The 17,161-nt window shown below is 43.0% G+C and overlaps 1 protein-coding gene across 1 annotated transcript; it reads left to right on the top strand.

Annotated features, from left to right (window-relative positions):
- The first annotated feature begins 134 nt into the window (after positions 1-134).
- On the top strand, positions 135-16,280 carry LOC309617279 (uncharacterized protein). Its single transcript, XM_082369368.1, has 4 exons — positions 135-397; positions 1,034-1,072; positions 1,689-1,815; positions 12,098-16,280. The coding sequence occupies exons 2-4, from the start codon at positions 1,040-1,042 to the stop codon at positions 13,489-13,491; spliced, it is 1,554 nt and encodes a 517-aa protein (XP_082225494.1). The 5' UTR covers positions 135-397; positions 1,034-1,039; the 3' UTR covers positions 13,492-16,280.
- Positions 16,281-17,161: the final 881 nt, after the last annotated feature.

Below are 17,161 nucleotides of genomic sequence, written 5' to 3'. Positions count from 1 at the left end.
GGGCCTGTGTGGCGGTGGGAACTCCATTACCCAGAAAGCTATGAGCTGAGCGGCAGCGACGAACACCCAATGAACATCCAGACTTTCGGCATTTCCGTGAGGGCGCACCGGGCGAAGGCGGGACTTCCGGTATTTTGTGGCGGTCATTTTGGCGGTCCTCGGGGTCAGGAGGCAGAGAGCGCAGAGTCGGCATTGAGGTGACAGACAGAGAAAGCGCGGGAAGAGGCTTTGTCCCCAGTGACTAGAGGCGGTTCTATAGTCGGGCACATCGCCGCTTGCGGGGCCGGTCTGGAGACGTTGGTGCCCGGTCCGTTCGGGACGCTCGGCTGTCCCCTCTCTGCCCCGGCTTGTGGCTCAGGTGGCGGCGGCGGCGGCGGCACCGAGGGACCCGCCTCAGGTAAACGCTCGTCCTCCTGGCCCTCACCGCCCTCACCGCCCTCACCCCACCAGACACTAAAGCCCCGAGTGCGGGGCGCCTGCTCTCGTGCCCGCAGCCCAGGCCCCGGTGTCCAGGACGGTGAGGCGGCCGTGGGTGTGGTCCTGTTTCTGACAGACGGTGTGATGGCGCGTGGCAGAGGGTCACAGGCGGACGGACCGGCAGGTGCAAAGGCTGGGAGGTCGGATTGAGCCGGGAGGATTGGGGAAACCTGGGGTCCGTGTTGCTTCTGCAGGGAATAAAGTGTGGGTAGAGTCGCACCTGCAGTGACAGGCTGAGGAGCTGTACCTTCCTTCTTGGGGCTCTTGGAGCCATGGAAATTTTTGCGGAAAAGAGACATGATCTAAGTTAAGTTTGAAAAGATCCCCAGAGTCTGTTCAGTGGAAGCACAAATTGTAGGGCTGCTGAGGACATTGAGGCAGAGGGTGTTAAGGGTTTTTTCCCCCAAGGACACAAAACTGCTGAGAGTCAATACAGAGGTTAGATGGTCGGCCCGAGATTACCTGACTCTGGTGACCCCCAGGGGTTCAGGGAAGGCCTGAGCCCCTGGAAGGATGCCATGCTCACATCCCTCTTAAGACCTGCCTCTTCCCACAGGTTTCCATGGCTGCAGAAGTGCTTTTGGAACCTAGTCAGGTAAGTGGCGGTTTCGTCCTCCCTCACTGGTCCCAACCCCTATTTTCTCCAAATTTGTGGTGTCATGAGACTTGTCACCTGCCATTTTCCCAGCCCTTGGGTGTGGGAACCTTAGAGAATTCTAGCTCAGGGTCCTGAGTTGAGTCCAGGGGTTTGATGGAGGGGTTCCCATTTCAGGCCACCAATGGAAAGAGATGTGGAAGCTTATCACAAAAACGGGAAGTGCTTGGAGGTGAGGCTAAGCTGGTTCAGGGAATTGCAGGTCTCCTTCCTTTCTGGTGAGAACAAACTGGGTGTGGGGAGTAAGAGTCAGACTTGGAATGATTGCCTGTGAGGTTAGGCATCTGTTCTGCAGGCAGTGGGAGGTCTGGATCAGGTGAGGGAGGTGTTCGCATCTAGGTCTTAACAGGCTCCGTCTGGTTGCAGAGTGGACAGCAGAGTGAACACAGTGGTTAATGGGAGCATGAGAAGACAGCAGACACCAGTGGCACCAGAGTCTGGAATCTCCTCTGAGATCTTAGAAGGAGGATGGACATGGGGTAGATGTGTGAGGAGATAGATTGTGGGTCTTCCGGAGTGAGGCTGTTGATGATTTCATCTGTCTCTATCCTGGCAGGGAAGTGTGACCTTTGAGGATGTGGCCCTGTATTTCTCCTGGGAGGAATGGGCTCTCCTTGATGAGGCTCAGAGATGCCTGTACCACGATGTGATGCTGGAGAATTTTGCACTTACATCTTCCTTGGGTAAGCTGTTACACCTGCCCCTATGCCCTGGGCAAGGCTTGGCCTTTCTCTTTTCTCCAGGGTCAGGTATGTCTCCATCTAAACCATGGGCACTGCTTCCTTCCCCAGTTGCCTGGGTATGTGCTGTGGTTCAAGGGGTGAGCTGAGTGCATGCCTACTTCTCATCCTTATCACTCCAGCGCCTACTGCGCCAAAGGCCTTACAGGGAAGGATCTGGTATCGCTGTTCTTTAGGTCAGCGTAATGGATCCCACCTGTCATGCCCTCTCTCTCGCTGGGTGACTGTCTGGTTCCATGGCACCCTAGTATTGCTCCCTTCCTGTACCTCACATTTATTTGTTCCTGACTGTGTCAGGAATTGTAGTCACTTATATAGTCACTAGTTACACAAATGTTCTTGAAAGTTCCTTTGCTAAGATTCTTTTTACTTTATTTTAGTTGTGGCGATTTTGCAAAACAAAATATTTACCACTTCTAAGTGGCATTTAGTAATTCTCATTGCGCAACCATCACAATCATGCATCCACAGAAGTTTTTCATCTTGTAAACTTCAACTCTGTACCCATTAAATGGTAACTTCCCCCATCCACTCACAACCACCATTCTACTTTTTGTATCTGAATTTGACTATTCTGAGTGTCTCATATTGGTGGAATCATCAGCAGTTGTTTTTTTTTGGTCTGGCTTTTTTGACTTAGTATAATATCTTAAAGGTTTATCTGTGTTGTAGTATGTGTCAGAATTTCCTTTCTTTTTAAGGCTGAATAATATTCTATTTTATGAATGTACCACATTTTGTTTACTATTATTCCATCGGTGGACACTTGAGTGCTTCTACCTTTTGGCTCTTGTGTATAATGCTGTTATGAACATGGGTGGGCAGATATTTAGTGTCCCTGCTTCAATTCTTTTGGGTATATACGGAAAATTGGAATTGCTTCATCTTATGATAAATCTATTTTTTTAAAAAAATTTTATTTATTATTTATTTATTATGTTTATTTTTGGCTGTGTTGGGTCTTCGTTTCTGTGTGAGGGCTTTCTCCAGTTGTGGCGAGTGGGGGCCGCTCTTCATCGCGGTGCGCGGGCCTGTCACTATCGCGGCCTCTCTTGTTGCGGAGCAGAGGCTCCAGACGCTCAGGCTCAGTAGTTGTGGCTCATGGGCCCAGTTGCTCCGCGGCATGTGGGATCTTCCCAGACCAGGGCTCGAACCCGTGTCCCCTGCATTGGCAGGCAGATTCTCAACCACTGCGCCACCAGGGAAGCCCGATAAATCTATTTTTAATAGAATTAAAATTACAGCTGCACAAAGGTTCCAGTTTCTCCCATCCTTGCCGACACTTCTGTTTTTTGTGGGTGATAACCATCCTAATTGGTGTGAAGTGGTAGCATAGTGGGGTGTTTTGTTTGTTTTGTTTTTGTTTTTTTAAAGCAGATATGTTCATTTATTTATTTATTTATTTTTGGCTGCGTTTTGTCTTCGTTGCTGGGCGCGGGCTTTCTCTAGTTGTGGCGAGTGGGGACTACTCTTTGTTGTGGTACGCGGGCTTCTCATTGCGGTGGCTTCTCTTGTTGCAGAGCATGGGCTCTAGGTGCACGGGCTTCAGTAGTTGTGGCATGTGGGCTCAGTAGTTGGGGCTCGCGGGCTCTAGAGCCCAAGCTCAATAGTTGTGGAGTACAGGCTTAGTTGCTTTGCAGCATGTGGGATCTTGCCGGATCAGGGATTGCATCCGTGTCCCCTGCATTGGCAGGCAGATTCTTAACCACTGCACCACCAGGGAAGTCCCGGTATCATAGTGTTTTGATTTGCATTTCCCTAACAGCTGGTGACGTTGAGCATCTTTTTGTGTGCTTATTACCCTTTTGTATATCTTCGTTGGAGTACTGTCTGTTGAAGTCTTTTCCCGATTTTTGAATCAAGTTGCTTGATGTTTTTGTTTTTGAATTTTAGGAATTCTCTATATATTCTGGATATTAATTTTTTATCAGATATGTGACTTGCAAATATTATCTCCGATTCTGTAAGTTGCCTTTTTACTATGTTCTTAGCATCGTTTGATGTACCAAAGTTTTTCATTTTGATGAAGTCCAGTTTGTTTTCCTTTTGTTCCTTGTGCCTTTGATTTTGTTTCCAAGGAATCATTGCCAAATGCAATGTCATGAAGCTTTTCCTCTGTTTTCTTTGAAGAGTTTTATATTTGTAGCTCTTAAGTGTAGATCTTTGATCCATTTTGAGTTAATTTATGTACCTGGTATCCATCTAATTTCATTCTTAAGCATGTGGTATTCAGTTCTCCCAGCATCATGTATTGAAAAACCTGTCCTTCCCTGTCGAATGGTCTTGGCCTCCTTTTTGAAAACCATTTAACCATATATGTGAGAATTTATTTCTGAGCTCTTTATTCTGTGCCATTGGTCTGTATGTCTGCCTTGATTCCAGTATCACACAGTTTTGATTACTGTAGCTTCACACTGATACTTGAAATTTAGAATTATGACTCCTCCAACTTTGTTCTTCTTTTTCAAGATTGTTTTGGCTATTTGCTGTCACTTGAGATTGCATATGAATTTTAGGATGAATTTTTCTATTACTGCAGAAAACGTCATTGGAATTTTGATAGGGATTGCATTGAGTCTGTAGATGGCTTGGGGGTCATATTGACATCTTCAGAATATTAAGTTTTCCAATTTATGAGCATAGAAGTCTTTCCATTCACTGTCTAATTTTTTTTTTTGGCAGTGTTTTATACTTTTTAGTGTACAAGTCTTACTTCCTTAGTTAAGTTTATTTCTAAGCATTTTATTCTTTTGATAGATACTTTATAAGTGGAGTTTTTTCTTAGTTTCCTGTTCAGATTGTTCATTGTTAGTGTGTAGAAATACAGCTGTGGAAAACTGCTGCCACGTCCTGCCCGCTGTCTGCCGCACATGGTGGGGTGTCGATCCAGGACCTTGCTTCATACGTGTGGAGGGAAGCCCTTCCCCTGAAGTTAGTTATGACTTACAGCAATTGGGTAAACTACACCTGTGCGTAGAATTGAAACATTTTTCTTTTCTCTTTGCCTGGTGCCTCCAGAAACTGGGGACTCTTGGGTTCCGAGCAGCCTTATCAGGGGAATGGAAAAGGCTGGCTCCTGGCATGTGCAGGAATCTCAATATTTTGGGGACTTCTAGAAGAGAAAAATCCACCAAGGCATAATCTGGTGGTAGGCCTTTGGCATGGCTTTCCTGGCCTTGAGAGGCCTTTTGGGAATTCGGTCTGACACTCCTTCTGAGGAATTCCACCACAACCAGTTTGGAGGAGCCTAGGTGGTCAATTGACCACACTTGTTTTGCAAACAAATTAGTTTCGATTTGGCTGTGTTTGGTGGAGATGAGGGTAATTTCAAGGAGAAAAAAGGCTATGTTTTAGTGGATATTAAATTCTAGTTCTGTTAATTGAGGTTTGTATTTATGAAAGTTATTGCGTTAGCCGTACTTTTGCCCTGATGTTCTGGATGGAAAGAAAATTATCTAGTGAAATTGTCACAGAGTGTGTGACAGTGTGACAGTGTGTCACATGAAGTGTGACACTGCTTGCTTTAAGTCTGCTACTAAAAGCACATGTACAATGCTTGTGTGACAATTGGGTATAAGAGATATATGGTCTAGGGCTTCCCTGGTGGCACAGTGGTTAAGAATCCGCCTGCCAGTGCAGGGGACACGGGTTCGAGCCTTGGACCAGGAAGATCCCACATACCACGGAACAACTAAACCCATGCACCACAACTACTGAGCCTGTGCTCTAGAGCCCGCGAGCCACAACTACTGAAGCCCACGTGCCTAGAGCCCGTGCTCTGCAACAAGAGAAGCCACCACAATGAGAAGCCCACGCACCACAGTGAAGAGTAGCCCCCGCTCGCTGCAACTAGAGAAAGCCCGTGTGCAGCAACAAATACCCAATGCAGCCAAAAATAAATAAATAAATAAATAAATTTATTAAAAAAAAGAAGGAAAGAAATATATGGCCTATAAAGTGTTTGCCCATTAACATTCCTCTGAGCCTGTTCATGAGATCTGATTGGTTTTCCCCCACCTTGTATGACTAGGCAAATATAAAGGAGGCCCAGCACCGAGGGACATGATCTGAACCTGGGGTAGGAGCCAGCACCCCAGCAAAGAGGGACGGATATTTTAGTCATCAGTGCTTTCTACTGAGAGATTTGCAGTCAGAAGGGGAAATGATGGAAAAATCTCCATGTGTTGAGGTATAGGGAAGTCATTCTGGCTTAACTTAAATTTTACTGACCAGAGCAGCCTATTTGTGGTCTTTCAGACGTGCATTGTACATCTGCTTTGGCCGTTGAGGAAGGGAATGGATTTGAAAGTCAAAATGGAGTAACTTGTTCAGACATCCAAGGTGAAACTAAGGGGCCATTGTATACATGATTTTAGTCACGTTCTTGTGTTATTGAAAGTTGAGTTTTTGAAGTGTTACACAGACTAGGAGAAAAACCACAGGCAGGTGTGTTATCTCAGAATGTGGTTACTGCTTGTGTTTTGCTTAATTGTCATAATCTCCCCTGTGCTGTGCCTGTTAGATGTCTTAAATTTCATCTCTAGCCTGAAAGAGGAAATCTATTCCACGACTGAGCAGCAACACTGGCCTCACTGCGAAGTGAGTCTAATTGCTGGGTCTCCAGCGAGATGCCATTGTCAACCTTCTCTGGACTTCCATGAAAAATTGACCTGGCTACTATGACTACGTGGGGACTACTGACAATGGGGAAGAAAGACTCTCACCATATTCCTGTCCCGCATGCCAGTACATCAGAAGGAGCCCTGTTGAACTAAGATCTCGCATGCTTTGTGGCACAGCCAAAAATTTAAAAAAAAAAAAAAAAAGAAGAAGAAGAAGAAGGACCCCTGTTGGTAAACGTTACTATACAACTGACTGCCCATGAGCCTCCCTTGGCTATGCTGTGTGGAATGGAATAGGCTGGCTTCTGGACACACAAGTCCAACTAGTGGGATTAACTGTTTTTTCTTTGGAAGGACCTAATGGGTCCACTCTTAATGGCACTCAACCTAGCATGGAAAGACAGATCTGTAGTGTGACTGCTGACCCTTGGCTAGGCCACCAGAATGTTTCTTTAAAATCCGGACCTCCCTATGGGGGTAGCTCTGGGTTTGTGAAAACCCGGGGTGGCCTTACCTTCCTGATAACTGGACAGGGCACTCCTACTATTGACTCTGTTTCCATCGACCTGGTAAGCTCTTGGCTCCAAAATTTGCCCACATCCTGGCAAATGACTCTTCTGAGCATAGTAGGTATCCTGATACTCTGAGGCTGCTGCTGTCTGTATTGTATTTGTGGTATCTGGTTGCAGTGCCCCCTACATACTTGACCCCAGGGATATCGCATAAGAGGGTAGACCAAGATTGTAAGGGTCGTGCAGTGTGTGTAGGGGTAGAGTGTATGGTCAGGCCACTCAAGATGGCTGTTCTCTTGCTCTGTGTACATCCCCTGCCCGACCAGTGCCTGCTTCATCTATACCCTATGCACATGACTGACCTTCCTACTCACTTGCCCCAGGCCCCAGCTGGTGATCATTCTTATCAAAGGGGTGGTGAGGGGTTCGCCCCTCTACTGGTTTCCCTGGTAACTAATGAGCCCACCTGATGCCAGTTCCCCTATAGCTGGTAATCTTCCGTTCCCCCTGGGAGCGAAGACTGCTGTCATGTCCTGCCCATTGTCCGCCGTACAGGGTGGGGTGTCACTTCAGGACCTTGCTTCAGATTTGTAAGCTCCCCCATCCATTAAACCGTTGATGTCTCTGTTGCTGGGAGGGAAAAAAAAAAAAAAACACAACTGCTTAATTCTTTTTTTTCCACACTGCCTGGCTTGGAGGATCTTGATTCCGGACCAGGGAGTGAACCCAGGCCTTGGCAGTGAAAGCGCTGAGTCCTAACCACTGGACCTCCAGGGAATTCCCACAGCTGTTTAATTTGTAACTTCTTCCTTTGCTGAATTCATTTATTCTAACAGTTTTGTGGTGGAATCTTTAAAATTTCATGAGCTATGGATGCCTTTTGTCTTTGCTGCCTAATGCTCTGTCTAGAATTTCCAGTACTATGTTGAATAGTAGTGGCAGAAGCTGGTGTCCTTTTCTTGTTTCTGGTATTGTAGGAATACTTTTTAGTCTTTCACTGTTGAGTATAATATTTGTCATGGATTTTTAAATCCTTTGCTTTTATTATGTTAAACTAGTTTCCTTCTATTGATAGTTTGTTGAGTATTTTCATCATGAAAGGGTATTAAATTTTGTCATGTGGTTTTTGTGCATTGATTGAGGTGGTATGATTTTTTCCTCATTCTGTTAATGTGATATATTACACTGAATTTTGTATCTTTTTAAAATATTTAGTTGCAGCACGCAGGATCTTCCTTGCAGCATATGTGATCTTTCATTGTGGTGCGTGCTTCATTGTGGCGTGCAGGCTCAGTAGTTGTGACTCGAGGGCTTTAGTTGCCCCGCGGCATGTAGGATCTTAGTTCCCTGACCAGGGATCGAACCTGCGTCCCCTGCATTGGAAGGTGGATTCTTAACCACTGGAACACCAGGGAAATCCCTGAATTTTTTATGTTGAACCATCCTGGCAAGTTGTATCTTGTAGAAAGCAAATAGTTGGATTATGTTCTTTTATCCATTCTGCCAATTTCTCTTTTGCTCAGAAATTTTATTCCATTGACATTTAGAATAATTACTAATGAGGGGGGAATTACTTCTGTCATTTTGCTATTTGTTTTCTACACGTCTTTTGGTCTCTTTTGTCCCTCGTTTCCTCATTACTGTTTTTGTGTTCCACTGATTTTTTGGTAGTAAAATGTTTAAATTTTTTGTCGTTTCCTTTGTGTACTTTCTATAGCTATTTTTTTCTTTTTGGTTACCATGGAAATTACATTTACCATGCTAAAATTATAACACATTATTTGAATTTATACCCTTTTAGCTTCAACGATATTTTAACAAGGATGAAAGGGGGTGGAGGGATAAATTGGGAAATTGGGATTGATGTATACACACTACAATATATGCAATAGATAACTAATAATAACTCACTGTATAGCACAGGGAACTCTACTCAGTACTATATATACTTAAACGGGAAAAAATCTAAAAAAGAGTGGATTTATGTATATGTATAACTGATTCACTTTGCTGTACAGCAGAAACTAATACAACATTGTAAATCAAGTATATGCCAATAAAAATTAATTTTAAAAAAACCAATATTTTAACAAAATGCTCTGCTTCTATATAGCTTGGTCCCCTCCCCTTTCAGTTATTGATGTTGCAAAATTACATCTTTATATGTTGTGTATTCAGAAACTTAGACCAGTAATTGTTTTTTATGCATTAATCTCTTAAATATTATAGAAAACAAAAAGTGGAGTTATAAACTCAAGTTATTATAAAAGTGCTTTTATAATTGTCTATGTATTTACTTTTATCTGAGACCTTTGTTCTTTGTTTACTAACTAGTGTTCTTTCATTTCAACCAGGAGTCCCTTTAACATTTAATATTATTTGTTAATATTAAAATTTTATATATATTATAATATTGTAAAGAATATTTCATTTTTGCAGGACACATCTAATAACTCCCATAGCTTTGGTTTATCTGTGATGTTTTAATTTTCCCCTCAGTTTTGAAGGACAGTTTTTCTTGATACAGAATTCTTGGTTGACAGATTTTTTTTCCCCTTCAATACTTGGAATATATCAACCCACTGCCTTATGACCTGTGTGGTTTCTGATGAGAAATCTCTTCATAATCTTGTTGGGGATTGCTTATATGTGATGTGTGCTTCTGATTTGCTGCTTTCAAGACTCTCTCTTTGCCTCTGGCTTTTGACAGTTTGATTATAATGTGCTGCATGATGGGTCTCTGAATTTATACTGCTTGGAGTTTGTTGAGCTTCTTAGATGTTTATATTTTTATTTCATCAGGTTGGGATGTTTTCAGCTGTAATTTCTTCAAATAAGGTCTCTGCCTTTTTGTCTCTCTGTTTTACTTCTGGATGTGTACATTGTGCTTGTTGGTCTACCTGATGGTATCCCACAGGCCCTTATGCTCTTTGCTTCTGTTCAGTATTTTTTCTTTCTGTCTTCAGATGCAGTGTCTTCAAATTCACTGATTGTTTCTTCTCACTGCTCAGATCTGCTTTTGAATCCCTCTAGTGATTTTTTTTCAATCAGTTATATTGCATTTTTCAGCTCTGATATTTCTTTTTCGTTTGTTTATGTTTCTTATGTCTTTATTGGTATTTCTGTTTTGCTCATGCAACATTTTCTTAACTTTGCCCACATATTTTTTTTAATTTTTTTTTTTTTGGCCACATGGCACGTGGGATCTTAGTTCCCCAACCAGGGATCAAACCCATGCCCCCTGTAGTGGAAGCATGGGGTCTTAACCACTGGACCGCCAGGGAAGTCCCTGCCCATATTTTCTTTTAGCTCTTTCTGCATCTTTTAAAATAGTTGTTTAGTTGTTTTCAAGTTTTTCTCTAATAAGTATACCATTTGGTCTTTCTGAAGGATGGTTTCTATTGATTTGTGGGTTTTTTTTTTTCCTTAGAAAGGGCCATGCTTTCCTGTTGGTTTGTATGTCCTGTGATTTTTTTTTTTGTTATTGAAAAATGGGTGTTTGTGTCTTACATTGTGGTAACTTGAGATTCAGTTCTCCCTCTTCCTAGGGTTTGCTGGGATCTGTTTGTTTGTCTTTCTGTTTGTTTGTTTATTGGTAGGGTGTCTCCATCCTGGAGATCAGTCTGAGGTATAAATTTAAGGTCTGCTCAGGTTTTTTTCTTACCCAGATATGCATGGTGACTTTGTAAATTCCCCTGTATATATGATTGATTTTGAGTGCCTTAGTCCTTGAATTTCTGCCTATCAAAACGGGACTAAGAGAAAAATGGTGTGAGGGGGGTGGACGGAATAGACGCCTGCCCTTTAAATCCCCTGTGAAATTGCTTCAGCTAGTGAGGGGAGGGCCTTTGCAACATTGGTAGTGTGGTTTACAACAATGGCTGCCCAACTCCGTAGCACTACCATCATTAGAAGCAGCAAAAAGAGCACAGATTTCTGACATTTGGAGGACAGACGCCTTATTGCCCACCCTGGCTCCTAGAAGCTTCTCCAGGAACACATACATGGTGCCTGCCCCAGGGCTCAGAGTTAGGGGAGTTGGAGGATGAATACCATTACCATGCTAAGAGCTGAAAGTGATCAAAATTAAAGCAGTTTAGCATTGCAGAGGGGTTACATCAGATTGGTTCTACCAGTATAGTTGTCCAGAAGGGAAGACACATTGCTGGTTCTTACTTTTCTGCTCTCTTACCTCTGTCTGTCCTTAGGAACTTTTTTGTAGTATTTAAACAGCTTTCTGGTAGTCTATTGTGTGCTGAGTTGTCTGGGACAGTATTGGCTACTGACTTGTCCCGTCATTCCCTTAGGAATTGGATCCTCTTGGTCTCATGCAGATCCTCAGGTGGGGCTACAGAAAATGTCCTCTGCTTCACAGGATGGACATGACTCCATTCTCAACAAGATGGGCTCAGAGCAGGCCTGACACAGATGAATGGCAGTTGAGAGAGGACATCACTTCAGGGCTTTGTCGAAATCATACCAAGAACCTGTCCTGTTTAATTGTGTTTTGGTGCCATTGCTAGTGGCCACACCTCACTTCTACTTTTCCTTCTCCATTCTTAACACTTTGCTGACTTGTCATTTCTACTAGTCATTTTTATTCTTACTCCAGCTGAGAGCTACTCCCCACCTCTCTGGACTGCTTACCTCACTTATTCCTCACACTGTTCCCTCCTTAGTGCATTCCCACTTTGTAGTGTCCTAAAGTGTGCACGTGTCTTATTATCCTTAAACACCCATTACCTTTGTTCCAGTCAGATTTTTCTGGGACTGGACTGGACTTCTGCACAGCATCCCATGTCGTCAGCATATGTAATCCTGCTAAAAGCCATTGACAGAAGAATGAGCTGTAGAACATGCCTTTCCCCCTGGGCCACACCCTTTATTCATGTCCTGTGCTTGGGGAGGCCCGCACCATCCTGTGACCTTAGGGACCCAGTGGTGCACAGCAGCTGCTTCCTCAAGCTGACCCCAACTTTCTTTTCCTGAGAACAGTTTCATGGCCTGATTCTTTGATGCATCTATTTACATTTGTGATTGTTTTGCCCCCTCTCAATATGGTTAACATGTACTTCACCATCACTTTTTCAGGCTGTTGGCATGAAGTGGAAGATAAGGAAGCATCTCCTGAACAGAGCATTTCTGTAGAAGGAGTGTCACAGATCAGGACTCCTAAAGCAATTTCATCTCCCCAGAAGGCCCAGCCCTTTGAGATGTGGGGCCCAATCTTGAGAGATATTTTGCACTTGCCTGAGCACCAGGGAATGCATCTTGGGCAGAAACCATACACGTGTGGGAAACGGTTTTATTTCACTCCCAACCTTCAGCAGTACCAGGGGCAGCACATTGGAAAGATACCCATCAGAAGTTCTGCGGACCGAGACTTGTATATAAAGAGTTGCACAACCCACTTGTCAGGGAAATCCATTATATGTGTGGAGATTGCGAAGGACTTCTTAGCCAACATGGGATTTTTCCATCAACAGGTCATTCACACTGAGGAGAAGCCAAACAACAGTAATGAGTGTGAGGCTGTCTTTCACAGTGGAAAAAAGCATGAGAACTGGGGAGAAGGCAAAAAAGGCCTCAACTGCACAGACACACTTGTTGAGGCCCAAGGAGTCCTCACTAGAGAAGGGCTTTACGAGTGCAGCAAATGTGGAAAAGCCTGTACCCGAAGATGTAACCTCATTCAGCACCAGAAAGTCCACACTGGAGAAAGGCCTTATGAATGCCATGAATGTGGAAAATTCTTTACCTACCTTTCCAGCTTCATTATACATCAGAGAGTTCACACTGGAGAAAGGCCTTATAAGTGCAGTGAATGTGGGAAATCTTTTAGCCAGAGCTATAGCCTCAATAGCCATAGGAAGGTTCACACAGGAGAAAAACCTTATGAGTGCAGGGAATGTGGGAAGTCTTTTAGTCAAAGATCTAACCTCATTCAGCATCAGAGAATTCACACTGGAGAAAGGCCTTATGAGTGCAGTGAATGTGGGAAATCCTTTAGCCAAAACTTTAGCCTCATTTACCACCAGAGAGTTCACACTGGAGAACGGCCTCATCAGTGCGGTGAATGTGGGAAATCCTTTAGCCGAAGCTCCAGCCTCATTCACCACAGGAGACTTCATACTGGAGAAAGGCCTTATGAGTGCAGTAAATGTGGGAAATCCTTTAAGCAAAGCTCCAGCTTTAGTTCACATCGGAAAGTCCACACAGGAGAAAGGCCCTATGAGTGTGGGGACTGTGGAAAATCATTTAGCCATAGTTCCAACCTCAAGAACCACTGGAGAGTTCACACTGGAGAAAGGCCTATTGAGTGCAGTGAATGTGGGAAATCGTTTAGCTGCAAATCTAACCTCGTTAAACACCTGAGAGTCCACACAGGAGAAAGGCCGTATGAGTGTGGGGACTGTGGAAAATCCTTTAGCCAAAGTTCCAGCCTCATTCAGCACCAGAGAGTTCACACTGGAAAAAGGTCCTGAGTGCAGTGAATGTTGGAAAAAATTTTCAGCTGCAAAAATAACCTCATTCAACACGAGAGACTTCACACTAGTGAAGGGCCATAGATAGCTGGGATGTGCAGTTTCCTTCTAGTATAATTACACTGGAGGAGAGAAGTTGTGAGGGAGCCATTTACCTGAATTAAAGCCCATACATCCAAAAATCTGCAGTGGGGAGACTGCCCTAAAATCCCAGTTATGTAGGAATCTTTAAGGAGCTCTGTTATACTTTATTTCCTGCCAGGCTCTTTCTAGCTTTATGTCACTGCCAGTGTGGCAGAATTCATTTCACCTGTGTTACCCGGCAGGTTCACACAATGTGCAAAAGTTACCTCCCAGCATGTTCAGGGAAGCTGACTTCTGTCCCATCCCTGTTTGTGGGGGATGTAATGAGTAGTCTTAGCTCTTGTGGGATCTTCATTCCCTTCCCATTTCCAAAGTAGGGCCTGGACCCGACCCAGTTTGGGCCCAGTGGACCCAGTCTGAGTTCTATTGGTGACTTGCCAGGAAGAACTGCATTTTCAGGGACATGTTAGTTTATGGTGACACTTGTCTTGGATTTTCCCAGCCTCTGAGTCACCAAGCTGGGAACTGCATGCCTCCTATTGCTCTGCATTTTGCAATAATAAAGGCATTAATGTTTAAGCCACCTTTGGTCTTGGGGTTCTATTCACTGTGTGAGGTGATCTGAAAACAACTGGGCTCTACCAACATTAAGGACTGCATAGCTCTCATGGGGGGTCCCATGCTTTGTGTGTCTCACATGTCAGTATGATTAAGAATATAACTGTTTCTGGTTTTGGCCTAAAGTAAATACATTGTTGCCCAGGGTCTCCTAGGAAAGACTGCAGGGTTTTAGGGTCCTAATTTGTGGACTGGGTATCAGGATTTTTTGTGGGCTCAGAAAACACCCTGAGGAGCCAGGAAGTTATGACAGCCCCCAGTGCTTCTGATAACAACACAAATTGTTTTTCTTATTCACAGTAAATATCACATAATGCTCAGCAGTTATCCTGCAAAAAACCACATGCCCTGATCCCCAGAGTTCACTAGATAATGCCACTGTAAGGCTAGGGCCAGGGGGAACCATCTTGGTAAAGGAACCCTGGAGTGGAGGAGAGTGCAGTGAAGTAGATGGAGTATGCCCCTTCTAAAATTGCATCAACAAATGCTCCATTGACTGTGACTGTGCAGTATCAGTGGGCACAGATGCCCAGAAATTCTCAGAACCTCCAGGCAAGTGTATCTTTTGGAGCTGAGGTCATTGTGAAAGAAAATAAGCTATTGGTTTTCTGGATTCCTATAGCCTCTCTGGGATGTTCACATAAAGGCCATTGCTACAGAGGCAGAGAAACAAACATAGAGAGAAAGGGAATCCCTTAGTCCAGGGTTACCTAACCCACGGGCCTTGGACCGGCACCGATCTGCGGCCTGTTAGGAAGCGGACTGCACAGCAGGAGCTGAGTGGCGGGCGAGTGAGTGAAGCTTCATTTGCTGCTCCCCATTGCTCACGTTACCGCCTGAACCATCACACACCCCACCCCACCCCCCAACCCCCGTCTGTTGAAAAATTGTCTTCCACGAAACCGGTCCCTGGTGCCAAAAAGGTTGGGGACTGCTGCCTTAGTCCACAGTGTGGCTCTGTGACCAGCCAACATTCCTGTTAATTCAGGTGGGAAGGAATCTACTACTCATCAGTATTAGCTACCACTAAGGCAAGGCTGCTCCTCCAAGGTCATCAGAAAAGAGAGGCAATATAGGATTGCCAGGCCTGATTTTTGTTTGTTTGTTAATTTTTGTTTTTTGGCTGTGCCATGCGGCTTGTGGGATCTTAGTTCCCTGACCGGGGATTGAACCCAGGCCACGGCAGTGAACCACTGGACCTGCCAGGGAAATTCCCCAGACCTGATTTTCTGAAAAAAGTGAGAGATCTAGATTTTTCTTTTGAACCATTTTGTAAACTTTTATTCAGGTATAGTTGACATGTGATATACTGTATCTATTTGAAGTGTATAAATTTTTACATATAAAACCACAAAGCCTCATCATAATCACAATAATGAACATGTCTATCATCTCCAGTTTACCTCATGCCATTTCATAATGTCCTTCCTCTCCCCCACCCACAGATCACCATTCATTTACTTTTATTTATAGTAGATTGTATTTTCTAGAATTTTATATGATTTTATTCATGAAATGTTTACTTTTTTTTCCTGGTTTCATTCATGATTCATAAATATTTTGAGACTCTTCAGTGATCCATATATAAGCAGTTCATTTTTTTTATTCCTGAGTAATATGTTTCCTATACTTATGCTATTTCTTTATCCATTTGTCTGGTTATGGTCACTTGGGTTATTTCCAGTTTTGGCTATTGTAAATAAAGGTGCTAGAACATTTGTGTGTAATTCTATATGTATGTATGTATTTTCACTTGCCTTGTGTTACTAACTCAGAGTATAATGCCTGAGTCATAGAATAGGTGAATGTTTAACTTATGAAGCTTCCAGACTGTGACCTGAAATTGTTGTTTGCTTTTGCATACCCACCAGGAGCATGTAAAATGCTTCCACATTCTTTTGAATTTCCTTAAATTTTGAATTTAAGCAACCAGTAGTTTTAATTGCATCTCCCTAAAGATTCGTGATGTTGAGCATTTTTTTCATGGTTTATTTTCCATTTGTATATCTTCTTGGTAAAATGTCTGTTCATATCTTTTGACTATTTTTCTTTTCATTAACAAATAAATAGCTTATTTTTATCCTCAATTTTTTTGCGTGCTACATACAATGTAATTACCACAAAAACCATTTATATACTTTAAATTTAATCTGCATTATTCACATATTCTTAAATCTAGACTTTGAATAATATAATGAAGTCCTGGTTTGTAGTATTTTCCAGTTTGCCTGATTCAAAGACTGCCACCATGGACAGTTTCAAACTACCAGCAAGGTGTCACTGAACATGGAGCTGGGAAGAGTTCATAGAGGTACATCATTCTAATTCCAGTAGCTACAAATAACCTGTAGAACACAGATGATAATAAAACATAGTAAAATTATTAGGAAGTGACAAGTTTTGAATATTTGTTTCATGAAGGTATAATTGACTGAACATATAGACTGCACATATTTTGCATGTACATTTTCATGTTTTAATACATGTTTACACCCCGAAACCAAAATTTTCATTGGAAACAAATGACAGTCTATAATAATGGCACTTATTCAGTTAAATACTTCAGTTCAAGAAACAGAGCAGGCAAGATGTTTGAATACAGGCAATTTTTGAGGAAAAAAAGCAACCTAACTTTGAGGATATTTTCCTCACAAAGGATCAGAAAGAATGCATATTAAATTAAAAATTGCAGTTTTCCAGCAGTTTATTCTGGAGTCAAAACCATAGTCTTTTCAGTATGAATCCTCTGGAAGTTTGTGTCTTTGTTCTTGTTGACAGAAAATTCACAAGTAAGCCAACATAATTTATAGTGATTAAGGTTCCGTAAGTGAGTGGGAACTTCAGTAAATTTGAAAACTCAAGGAGCATACTTATAGTTTAAAGTGTTATTATGCTTTAGCATTCTCAGTATTATCATCCATATTTTAGAGGAGCAAATTTTAGCCCCTAATTCCTGAAGTTATCCAGT

The sequence above is a fragment of the Balaenoptera borealis genome, assembly GCF_965194805.1.
Source record: "Balaenoptera borealis genome assembly, chromosome: 19".
Classification (NCBI taxonomy): domain Eukaryota; kingdom Metazoa; phylum Chordata; class Mammalia; order Artiodactyla; family Balaenopteridae; genus Balaenoptera; species Balaenoptera borealis.
Note: the sequence above shows the minus strand (reverse complement) of the source record. Positions and strands in the feature narration are given on the sequence as shown.